At 43.2% G+C, this 12,488-nt stretch overlaps 1 protein-coding gene across 1 annotated transcript in view; it reads right to left on the bottom strand.

The window, feature by feature from the left end:
- Nucleotides 1-10,244: 10,244 nt before the first annotated feature.
- The window catches only part of TRPC5 (transient receptor potential cation channel subfamily C member 5), a 59,573-nt gene continuing 57,329 nt past the window's right edge, over nucleotides 10,245-12,488 (bottom strand). The window contains exons 9-10 of the mRNA XM_010126879.2: nucleotides 11,692-11,781; nucleotides 10,245-10,979 (exon numbers count right to left, since the gene is read on the bottom strand). Coding sequence (XP_010125181.1) covers nucleotides 10,245-10,979; nucleotides 11,692-11,781 — 825 coding nt within the window. The remainder of the gene's footprint in view (nucleotides 10,980-11,691; nucleotides 11,782-12,488) is intronic.

Below are 12,488 nucleotides of genomic sequence, written 5' to 3'. Positions count from 1 at the left end.
GTGTGTGTGGGGGGTGTATCCATAATCGGCAGGTGCCAAGATGTGGGTTCAGGGTGTGGGGAGCCCAGTTTGACTCGTTCACTTTGGCACACCGTTTGATTATTGCTCTGATACAATTTGGTACCAGACCAGTGCTCTGGATTTTTCATGCCCAGAATTGCTGTGAATAGGGGTAGTGGAATACAGCTTGCAGCCATAAGCCTATTTTATCTTTAAATAAAAGTACAGAAAAATCTGAGTTTTGAATTTTATGGGGAGCAATTATTTTCCTTCAGGTTGGTTTTTTTTTTTCTTTCTTCATTGGGCTTCTTGAAGTTATGTTGCATAATAATGAATTTTTAAAGCAAAGATTTGATCCTGAAATGTGTTTTTAATTTTTATTTATTTTTTGTGGGTGAGTTTTCAGCTTTTGAAAGGGAGATCGGAACAGAAGAATCATGCAGCCAAGTCTGCACTAGTCATGCTTGCCACCTCCTTTTCCACATCGTGTTTTTATATATGAAAGGCAGGGGCTCAAGTTAAATTAACACCTGAAGGCTGTGCAGGAATGATCTGTGAGCTGGCAGTGCCACAGAGTGCTCTCTTTAGATGTGAGCACTTCTGATTCTGTAGCCCTTATAAACAACCTCAGAGCCAAGTCTCTTCTCTTCTGAAATCACAGGATGAAAGAAGCGGTGATCAGCCATAGTTCTTGTGCTGTGGGGTGTGAGCTTCTTGTGCTTTTAAGTATGTTGGTCTCCTAAAATGCTGCAAATCTTTCTACCCTTAGGAGGAGGAGACTTTGGTCTGACGGCGTTTGCTTGCACGTGCTAGAATGCACTTCTGTTCTCTGAGCACTGCTTGCTACACAGTAAAGTAAAAGCATGGTATTTTGGCAGAGGTGTTTGGGTCTTGCACCAAAGGACATGCCAAGCCTGTGCCCTGCTGCAGTCAGGCTGCGGCTGCTGCCCTCCTGGTGGGTGCCCCACTCCCCTCCTCTGTCCCGTGGCTAGAGTAAGGCCAGTCCTGTGTCCAGTCTCTGTGTTAACATCCTTTGCTGTACTGCTGCTCTCCAGAGGTACGAGTCTCTTTCTGAAGTCTTTTGAATTGTAAGATCCATCCATTATTGAAGATAATTATTATAAATACTGTAGAGAACAACCACGCTGATTCTGCCTCCCAGCAGCATTAGCTTGCCAGGCTATTGCCAGCTATTGCTCCTGTGCTATTTTCTCCTTGGTCACATAAGAACACCAAACCGATTCCTACAGCAAGTTGGTTTTTTAGCTCAGTTGTTTTGTTTTACTCCTAGCTGCCAGTTCTCTCTGCAGTGCTGCTGGATACCTTTCTGTTTTACAAAATTACACCATCAAAGACTGCATTATGGAAGATATTCAGCGTATAAATCCAGACCCAGACTGCTTTTTTCATAAAGGAGGAAGATTAAACCCTTGGAGCAGGACTTTATAGCTTTGAAATAAGATCAGAGTATATAAATTTTGCAGGGCAGGCCTGTATCTAGAAACTCCTACGCATGAGCAAGTCACTACTGCTTACCATATTTCGGAGTCAGCTGAGTTGTGGCAAATATGAAATAGTTCATCCAGTGTGAGCCACAGGCTAAGGGCACGTCCACAGGCACTTACTGTGAGTTAGTCATCTCTGCAAGTGCGGCCATCTGCAGTAACGGGAACACGTGCCTGTGCCCTGACAGGGTGTTTTTATGCGTTAGGCTCAGTTTATGGCAATTCTTTTATTGCAGATGGTAAATCTTGCCTTCCCTGGAAAAGGTGAATGTTTAGCTTCAGGGTGCTGGAGTTTACCCCGAGATACTTGTCATTCTGTTCCTATAGCTGTGCTGACTGCCTGACTTTGTTGTGTTAGAGGAAACAGTCTTTTAAGAGAAAGTGAAATATTCTCTAATGCTGAAATTAATGGACCATCTAACTCCCTCTATTCTCTCATTCATGTATTTTTCCTGTTCCCTTCCCTGCCTATTTGCATTTTCAATCAAATCTAAAACTGTGGTTTCTGACTCTTTAAACCAATACTTTTTAAACATTTGTCATAGTTGAAATTAAAAAAAAAGAAGTTTGTTTCCATGTTTGTGGTGATTACACAAATGCATGATTTATATTACTTTTCAGGAAGCACAAGTAAGAGGAGATAAAATACACTGCAAAACTTCTTCCCCCACCTTCCACCTCCCTCCCTGGTCAAATCTGGTGTTTCTGCTGCTGCACATCTCTACTTCTGCAGGGATGGCTGAGGCATGGAGGTCATTTTCAGGTGCAGTTTGGTTCCCACTTCTGGAATAGGAAGGACAACTGGGGATTCAGGGTGCCTTAACTTCAAACTTCTAGGCTTTCTGATGGGAGTGGGACTGTGCACATCCAGCTTTGAAAATGTCCTTTTCTGTTTAAAAAAAAAAAAGTAAAGTAGCCTTCTGTCTTTATGCAAGTATTTAAAATTCTGAAGCTGTGGATCACTGCGGGCCTGGGCTTTGCTGCAGCTTTTGCCACTGTTTAACTTCAGGAAACTCTTGTTTTACTGGAGGCTTGACCAAGAGCCTCTGGTAGTTGATGGAAACCTTTTGAAATGTATCTGCATACCTTCAGTACTTTAGTGAGACTCGCTTGGAGGACAGCTCTACGTCAGCAAATTACGTTAACGCAGTTGTAGGTTGTTGCTTAATGACTCTTTCACACTAGCAGCTATATTGCTCTATATTCCGGTGTGGCTGATGTAGCTGTGCTGGTCGAATGAGATCTTTGGGGAGCAAATCAAAATGGAATTGCACTTCTTTGTACAGGAGTAGTTGCATTCATGTGGTGCATTTTATTTACCAACACTTCCAGCGTTTACTGTTTTCTGTTGTAGACAGGATATAATGAATGTTTAGGGGTTGGTGTTTTTGTTTTGTTTTGTTTTCCACAGCCAGGCGGTGTTCAACTGTTGCCCACAAACACTTGCTCAAATTTGGGTGGCTGACTTCACTGTGGGTAAGCAGGACTGTGCCATGTCTTTTTAATGTAAATTCCAATATAAGTCTGTAGAATTGGAGCCCTTAAGTGCTCCTCTGACCACTGACAGCCCTTGAGAAGTCTGCACTGAACATGATCTTAAAAAACTATAAAATGTCATATCTGTTGCTGTTCATAAATGTTTATTATCAATAGGCAGCTGGAAATGTTACATCTGAAAAGGTAGAAACACCTTGAATTTCAATAGGCTTACATTTTTTGGGAAAAAAATTAAATGCTTTTTATTTTTTCAGTTTACAGTTAAGCTAAAAATACACATAAATAAATAATTTTATTTATTATGTACATCATTTCATTTTTACATGTTATACGAGGGTATGACATGGAGTCTGCGCTACGAACAGAAGAGATGCAAGTAGAAAAGTACATAAAACTAAGCGTTTGTTTTTGCTTTTTGCTCTTCTCCTTTCCTCCCCCCTTTCTCGAGGGGTGGCTGTTACTACTCAACTGGCAGATGCTGAGGTCCACGCTCTGTCTTTGCATACACAAAATTCTTACAACAGCTAAAAGCTCTTTTGCCTGGAAAAGGCCATCAAGTTTTGGACCAAAACCAAAATAAAGGAGGAGGAAAAAAAAGCCTCACCTTTTTTTTTTTTTTTTTTTTTTTTTTATCCCATGAAGTAAAGCAGCGTTTTAAAATATGCTCAGGTGTGAAGCTGTTTCTGTGATAACTTTTTTTTAATGAAGATTTAATTTGATATTAAAACTCGATTGCTAAAAAAACTGTTTGCAGAGTAAGCCCGGGTCTCTAGGGCTTGCCATGTAGAAAATAGAGTATTTGAGCATCTGCTGCTGTCCTCTGCCTCTCAAAGCTCCCTAGCCCTCTAGTTCCCAGACCCACCTTAGAAACACATTCAGTAGTTTTTAAGTAAGACTGTACAATACCCCAAAAATAGCTAGACCAAAAAGTGCCCCCTTGCTCAAAACCAACTATTTATAGTCAAAAGGCATTTCACTCTGGTGGCTAAAGGTATCACAGTGTTTTGTTAGCTCACGTGCTGAAAGACCAGCTCCTTGTCTTGTCCTAAGCACATTGTTTCTTCTGGCTTAGGAATTACTGCTGATATGGAAATGCTTTAAATGGGAGGGGAAAAAGGAAAAAAAGCAATCCTGAAAAGAAACAAAATAAGCCCTGCCTGAGGAGGTGGCAGGCAGGAGGAACGGGCTGCGCTGTTCTGTGTTTGGCAAGCCACCGATTGAGGAGGGTCTGCATGTAAAGAACCAACTGCAAGGTCAGTTTTACAATGGTTTTTAAATAGTTTTTAAATGGTGGCAGTGGTTTGAGTTAGCTCAGGGGGCTTCTATTGCTGTTACAGTTGGGTTTGTTGTTTTGCCCACCTCGGAAAACCAGCAGGTAAAAGTGTTTCCCTGAAGCATAAAATATTATCAGACGTTTGGAAGGTAAGAATCAAACACTTCTGCCTTTAAAAAATACTTTTTTAGATAAAGCATGTTTTAAAACAATCATTCTTACTCATTAACTTACTCCGAATAGTATTTGAGTAGTTGTTCTGGTTGGAGGCAATTGTGTGAATAATATAGAAATTACTTGTTTGTAAAAGTGTAATGCCCTGAAATGGGGGAAGAAGTAGTGTGAAAGTGAAATAAAATCAAATTACACATGTTTAGCAAATACGCTAATGTGGCTGGCCGGGAGTGCTCCCTGCCTCCTCCAAACCCCAAATCCAGTGTAGGATTGACTTCATAGTTTTTAGGCTTCAAGTTACACATTCACTGAAAACTACAGATTATTTTGGTAACAGTTTATTTTAGATGCTCCTCCATTTAGCTGATTTATTATTCACTGTAGTCTCATGCACTCCAATTAATTTTACCGTTACATGAAGGACATAAGCTGATGCTGCCAGCACCCCTGGGTAGGCTGCAACCAGTCGTGCTGCCGGCCTCGGCTGGACTGGGAAGGGAAATCCCTCTTGTAATGAAGAGGTCTTTACAGTGCATCCACCCCAATAACAGCTCCAGAGAGTTTTTAGTTAGGTAACAACTTTCATTAATTCCAGGCAGCCCTCATGGTTTGGATGTTTTTGCTTATTTTTTGCCATTCTCTTTGCCTGTGGAATTGCAATGGAGGTGGGATGGGAATGCTGTTTCTTTGGAGATCAGCCTTTGAGGCTGCACGGAGCTTTCTCATGGACATGTCTGTGGGACAGTGTTAGCACACTGCAGGACAAGGTAACTGGTTAAGGAGAACTCGGAAATTAAACCAAAATTGCACCTCTTCCTGGTTAACTGAAATATGCTTTTCTTTGGGATTTTGGCCTTTCGAAAAGTAGAACTATCAAAGCAAGGCTGAGAAGTCCCAAGGGAAGTGGGACGTACACTTAATGGTGTTACAGCAGCAGATTTCTAACTGCTAGAAAACCCAGCAGTAAATGAGATTCTTGCTTACGCTGTTAGTAACTCTCCGAATACCCAGTGCAGATACCCTGCAACTGCTCGCGTTCCTGGCAGGGAGCTCGGAATGCTTGTAGCGCCCTGACCGTGCATGTCAATTCTTACAGCTCCTGTCATTCACACCAAAGACCTGTATCCTGAGTAAGCACTGAAGAAAAACAAATTATACCTACAGAGAAATCAGGGCACAGAGCCCCCTCACAGGGATACAGGAGTCTCCCGCTGTCCAGGAAAGGTTCCTCCAGCAGCCATTGCGTGGGACACAGGCTGCTGACTGAGGTGAGTGTCTGGGAGCTGCCTTATCCCGCTCTTTAGGGCAAAACGGGCAGCAGGGCCGCTTTGCTCCAGCCATGGCCTCCCTCTGCCCCAGCGCATCGCGCACCCTTCTGTGACACAGGGACACCTGCCTGATTTGCTGCCCTTGCCAACGATAGGGTGAGAAGTGAGCACTGAGGAGGTGATAAGATGCAGCAAGATTTTCCTGTAGCCCTACTCCAGTATCCTGCAGCGTGCACAAGCATTAGCGCTGGGCTGCCTGTGGAACCTCCCCATGCTTAGAAGTCTGTTGCATCAACCAATTTTAACCTCTTTAAAAGGTAAGGGTTTGTATTTATACGCGAATATATTTATTTAAATACTCTTAATATTTACAGTGGCTGTTTCTGCTAAAAATTGTTACATGTACCATCAGAAAAAGGATGAAACACAAATACAGTAAGGTGACATAAAGGGTGAGACATAAATCACAAAAGCAAGGGTGTTAAGAGTTCAGGCTTCCAGGGTGTGCTGCTCCTGCTCTCAGTCTGCTGCAGAAGTCCCCTAAATTCCCCTCGTGGGAAACCATGCTAGTTTTCTACATGGAAAACTATCGTTAACGGACATAGAGTTAAATCCTAACCCGAATTAGTTGTAAGAAAATAAAAGTACGTACTACTGCTACGGATATTAACTACTTACTGTATATAGCGCCTTTAATTTGAAGATCTGAAAGTGCTTATAAATAATGAACTAACCCCCCCTGCGAGGTAGGTAAGTATTATTATCCCGATTTTACAGATGGGGAAACTGAGGCGTTAGAGAGGCGACGTGACTTGCCCAAGGTCACAGGTGAGTCAGCGGCAGAGCTGGGAAGAGGCCTCAGAAGTCCTGTGCTCTGATCCTCTGCTCTAACCGCCGCGCATGCTGCCTCTGTAGGGACCACATATACAAATACTGGACTATTTACATATGTACCAGTATATGAACAATATACAAATGCAATTACCCAAATAATATGCAGAGATATGTCAGTTAATTTCTTGTTTCTGAAACAACTTCTTTAATCTCTGACCTGAGTACAAACCCTCCTAGCTCTATCTGATAGTTTTAACCCTGGATGTTATTTGTTAACTTTTTTATCGATGATCATTTGTAGGTGTGCTGCTTTAAAAAGCCAGTTGAAAATGACACTGGGGATGGGAGCTGAGAAATAAAGCAACTTCAAGAGCAAGAAACCTAAAGAAAGGTATTCCTAGTTCTAAATTCCTTGCATATGTATAAGGATTATTATGGGAGCCCACAGAATAAAGGCCAGGCGTGTACCAGTTGGAGCACAGCTGTGCACCCAAGCCAAGGAAAAGTTTAACTTGCAGGAAAAGCTCAAAGTGTCCCATCAGCTCCTACCCTCATTGCTTGCACAGACAGGGGTAGTTCACAAATTTCTCTGAAGGGAAGAACAGCTTTCACTTAAATGCGTTTTCTTTTTGAGCAATTGAAAATGGAAGCATGCTAGTGAAATCCCAAATACTGTGACTGCAAGTGAATTTATAAAAACAGGTTTTGCTTATCAAATGTATTTTTCACCAGGTACTTTAATTTCCCTCCCCTGAAGCTCCTGTTTTAGAGTAATAATAATTCACCAGCTGCTATAAAATCTATTGCTAGCAAAGGGGATGCATAGATGCCATCAAACAATTTTGCCTTTTGGGGGACCGGTTTGACAGTTCTGCAAACTCCTGGACACACACATTAATCACAGGCAAATCAAATATTTGTGCTAAATTCCAAAGGCAGCTCAAACGAGCTCGTAGCTGGGAGCTAGGAAGTATCTGAGTCATGAAACAAACCCCAGGGGAGCCCCAGCCAAGCAGCCACGTGACATACCGTTCGCCTTTAACATAACACTATGGAGAGATTTTTGAGGGCTGCGTTATTCATCATGCGGGTCCAATGTGGCAGCGCCTACCCTGGCCCTTTCAGGACACCGCAGGGGAACATGACTCATGCAGTTTGCACAGAAGGGATTTGCGCTGCCCAGTATCATTTTTACATTTTGGGGGGCGCACCACTGTGAAGTTAATTGCGTTTCATTTTGTTAAGTGTACCTGTTCATGCAGTGGTGTGTTTGAAGGACACAGTATAATCGTCACCAGTAACAGTGCGCTTGCTTTCATGGAAAACATAATGCCTTTCCTACTGTCCAAGGATATGACCCCTCCTTCTGTCCCAGCCTCAAACTCGGCTGATGTAATCTGCATAACGGTACTTGAATTGTTTTCATTCTCAGTCACTACACAGGAAATGCCATAAAGTTCTGCTGGTCACATGTCAAGTGGAAGTCACAAACTGCACTGTGGTTAGGTGAGGCAAAAAATTATTCAATCCTCTTCCTTCAGCCCCCTGTAGCAGCTCTTGCTGATGCTCCTTCTTCCAGAAATGTGCTCGGTTTGGTTTATTAAACTGCAGGGCTTTTATTGTAAGCTGCTTTGAGAACTGCTTTCAGTTGGTTTTGACTGCAGTTCTCACTTCTAAAGGCTTAAATATTTTGGGCTTTATACTGCATGCTGGTAACAAGACTGGTGTCATTTAGAAGCAAGGAATGCAGAAACATTTTTGAGTCTCTGCTCCTAATTGCTGATTTTTCTTGACACCAGAGCTGACCCAGAGCCATGGCCTCCACCTTGAGGTCTACTTTGAGAACTTGCCATGAGTGGTGTGTTGGCATCTGCAACTCTGCCACAGGAGCTGGCTGCAGCGTTCACATTTCTTTCTCTGTGGGTATGCTCCATCGTGACCTCTAGGTACAGCTGTGTAGGTACCCGAGGGGAAAACCCAACAAGGTGCTTTTACTGAATGAGAGGAGGGAGCCAGGTTTAACACTCGGGCAGAGTATCCAGCTGCTGTAGTGAGAAACCCTTCTCCTCCTGACCCTCCGTGCTGCCATGAGAGCTGCTCCTGTCTCTTGCTGGGAAAATCTGACCCGTGCCAATGGTAGGTGTAGATTTTCCGGCATTATGCTTTTACAAATGCAATTCACCACACAGCTCACAGCAGAGGTGATTTTTGGCAGCCACCCTTGGGCTGTGCTCCAGCTCATGTCACCTCTCTGGGAACAGAGCCTTAAGCGTGAGTGCGGGAGCGCAGTAACCAGGCTCTGTCATACAGCCATCTCTGAACTCCTGGTCAGGACCTGCTTCTTCCAGGAGAGCAGCGGACTAATAACAGCTCTGAAGTGGTGTAAGTGCCAATCATCTGTGTTTCTTAGCAACACCACAGAAGAAAGTTCAAGTATCACATTGTTTAAAAAAGAAAAAAAAAAATCCCTGTTAAGAATTCAGCCATTTTACGCTTTCTGGGGTTGTCTTCTCCCCTGTCCGATGCTGCTTAGGACAAAAGCAGTGACATTGCTAGGCCCTGTCCAGACACTGCCACAACTGGGGAAATAAAAGATAACGTCTACTGCTGCACTCCTTTTTGTTGCACCTTGGAAAAGGAACTGCAGAGACTTTGCACGCTGGCAGATGCAGTGTGAGCTGCTGTTGCCTAGGTGGTTTTTCAGAAGTGGCTCAGGGAAGATGATGTCTCTTAGCACTTGCCATGTACCAGGGGGATGGTTTTCTTCCTAAAGCCTGACATCCATCAGAGAGGCAGCAAAAAGCAAATGCAGCAGTAGAAGAAAGATTAGGAATTTCAAAAAACAGATACAGCACGAGGGGTGGGGTGTAAGGGCAAGGCTCAGAGCTGGGGTTTGCTTCAGCCCACTAGAAATAACAGAACCACACTTGAGGTTTGTGTTTCAAGCAGCCACAGCTGGGTCTGGGTCAGTTCATCTATGCAGAAGCTGGGAGCAAGGCCAGGTGCTGGCTTCCACTGTTGGCCTAACTGGAAGGTCATCCTGCTCCCTACAGTGGGAACTTCTTATGGGAATTAGGTAAATAAGCAAATCATAACATCTTCTAGCTGGATGATCAAAGGGGTCTCTTATTCAGTAAGAATTTACAATATTAATATAACAACCTGAAAAAACACATGCAACTGAAAGAATCAGAGGTCGTATTGCTTAAAGAAAACAAAAAGCCAGTTGTACGTCGAAACCCATCCTAAAAAGATTTTAAATATGATTCTCAGCATCCTGCTAAGCCATTGCTCACCAGCTGGTTGTGCTGACGAGGAAACTTGAGCAGGATGCAGAGCCCATCGTGTGGGATAGCAACAGTGATAACCCAGCAGCAGCGGGATGATGATGAGAGCGCTGGAGAAATCCTTTACTCAGCCACCAGCATGCCTGGAGTCTGTGGGGTCTGAAGACTAAGACTGTGGTTTATAGTGACCTTATAAATGGTGAAACCTTCAGTTTAGTATTTGTGAGTGTAAAAAAAATGAAATTAAAAAAGGTGCAGATGGCTACAAAATAGGCTAATGTAAGTAGTTTTACACTTTTTTTTTCCCCACCTGTGGACAGAAAGGAAATAGTAATGCTGAACCAGATGAGAGCAAACAATTGCAAATAATTGGCTGAATTTTCAGCCACTGTTAAGACAGTTTTACTTATAGCCGAGTTGTAACATGGTCCTCCTGCCCCTCTTTCCACTGGTTTATAAACAAGTCACACGCCTCTCCCCATGAATCAAACACGTCCTCTGACGAGTCTATAAGTTTGGAATTAGAGGAACAAATACTGGAAGCACAGTGAAGGGAGCTGGTACAAACCACAGGGCACTCCTTGCTCTGTCCTGTAAGTCTGGCGTTCCCACTGTAGTCTACCTCATTGAGGTTAATTTCACTTCTGGAACAATTCTCTTCTCTCTCTTTATCAATCTGAGAATATTTAATGTCTTTCCACATGTAGTGTGGCTGAATAATTCCGTCTGAAATAGTGTACATGGGTTCTGAATTTGGTTCAGGAACGTGTCCGTTCATCTTGGAGAAGAGCAGGCCCAGTCTCTTAAAGGACTCCTTCTTGGAGCTGGAAAGTCTCTGAACTCTGTTTCCATTCCGCACAAAGGAGCGCTTGCTGATCCCATTGCTTTTTGGCTTCTCTTCCACCATATTGATCCCAGACATAGTTTTAATTAGAGCAGATACGTTGAAGTCCTTTTTTTTGTTGGCTACGCTGAACGACACACTCTTGGCTTTGGATTTTTCTCCTGCGCCATCCTCAGTTGGTTCATCCTTTTGGGATACCTCTGTGCTGCTGGTAGAATAACTTCTCCGCTGGGGCTTCCTGTTTCCCAAGAGATCAAGAACTTCATAGCGAAAACTTGAGATGTCCTGTTTTAATTCCTAGGGCAAAAAGAGAAATGAGTTACACCCAGCGGCTTTATCTGTAACGTGAAAGAATGATTACATTTCCTTGTGAGAACTGTTCAGAATTATGCAAAAGGCTGATACTAAATCGCATTCACAACAATGCCACGTACATCTTCAGTATTGAGTGACACACACAAATACCCAGCATTGGTAACCCTGAGGATCTGAGACATCACAAGATCTTCGTCTCAAAGGCTGCGGCACTGGCCTTTTTGATCAACCCCCTCTGCCCACCCACCAAAAAAAAGTCAAATAAGACAGTTACAGAAGAGGGAAAACACTGCTGAAATCTAGAAATATGGAAGGAATCCTGTTCACCTGCTAGGCCCAACTAACTGTGTTGGAAAGCTTTTTTCATCAACCCAGACTCATTCTTTGGCTCTGTCAGTGTTAGAATTAAGAATGTGATGTGGACTCACATCAGATCCTTCCTTCATACAATCTTCCAAAGCTTTCATCTACGTAACATACTGTATATGAAGATATATAGTGATGATATGAGAGGACACCTGAATAAGAATATTCTCTGCTCAAAAACCCCGCATGCACATCGTCTGCATTCCCAGCTCCAGTAACAGTCCTATTTCCACAGCAGGTTGCAAATCATCTTGACAAGTCAGTGCTAAATCTGCAAGTGGCTATTTGAATTCATACAATAAATTATTATTAAGGAATAATAAGTTACCTTGAAATTTTCTTCAGTTAAACCTTCGTTGGTTTTGGAAGTTCTTATCATTGCTGCGACGTATCTTTTCACAAGATTTCTTATCACTTCCTGGAATAGGAAACAGTATGAGTGATGGAATTGCTGGCTCCGACCAAACTCTGCTCTGACTGCATTTCACTGAGTTCTGACTAACAGTGCCTGTCCTGACTGCTGTCTAAGAAGAAAATCACCTACCATTAGGAACAGAACACTTTCTTTTAAACAGAACAAACCTTTGGAAAGGGTTACATACCTTCCGTCTGGAGCACTCAGTTGTTAACTACCCTGAGCAGGTATCTTGTACTGGTGTATGTAAAAGTCGTTGAGAAAATATTCTTTGTGTTCTTCAATGTCCTCAAGCCATTTAATCTCAGCTGTTCCAAGTTTTTCAGATTACCAATCTCGTATGTATATGCTGGCTATCCTGATAGGCTAAGCTTGCTATTTGAAGATTATTTATCGAGTATTTGAAAGCCAAGGAGGATGTGTTAACAACAAATGACCTGACGCACAGCTATGGGGCAACGCACGGTCACGTTAACCCCCAGCTGCCTGGGCGTTCCCCGCTGGCGGGTTTCAGGCTGCTGCAGCGCCTGCGGACAGCGCTGGAAGGAGTGGATGACACCCTCAGTGACTTCTCTAAGGGCTCCCACTCCTCTGCGTGACCCGGGCTGTTTGCTGTGGTACAGATCTTTGGTAGGATGGGATCCATTTTGTGTTCGTGTGCACACACAGAGGTTGGTCTCTGTGTAGAGAAGAGACTGCTCCGAACCTGC

This window comes from Chlamydotis macqueenii, chromosome 11 (assembly GCF_036417535.1).
Source record: "Chlamydotis macqueenii isolate bChlMac1 chromosome 11, bChlMac1.mat, whole genome shotgun sequence".
Taxonomy (NCBI): Eukaryota; Metazoa; Chordata; class Aves; order Otidiformes; family Otididae; genus Chlamydotis; species Chlamydotis macqueenii.
The sequence above is the reverse complement of the archived record's forward strand: the minus strand, read 5'-3'. Positions and strand labels throughout refer to the sequence as shown.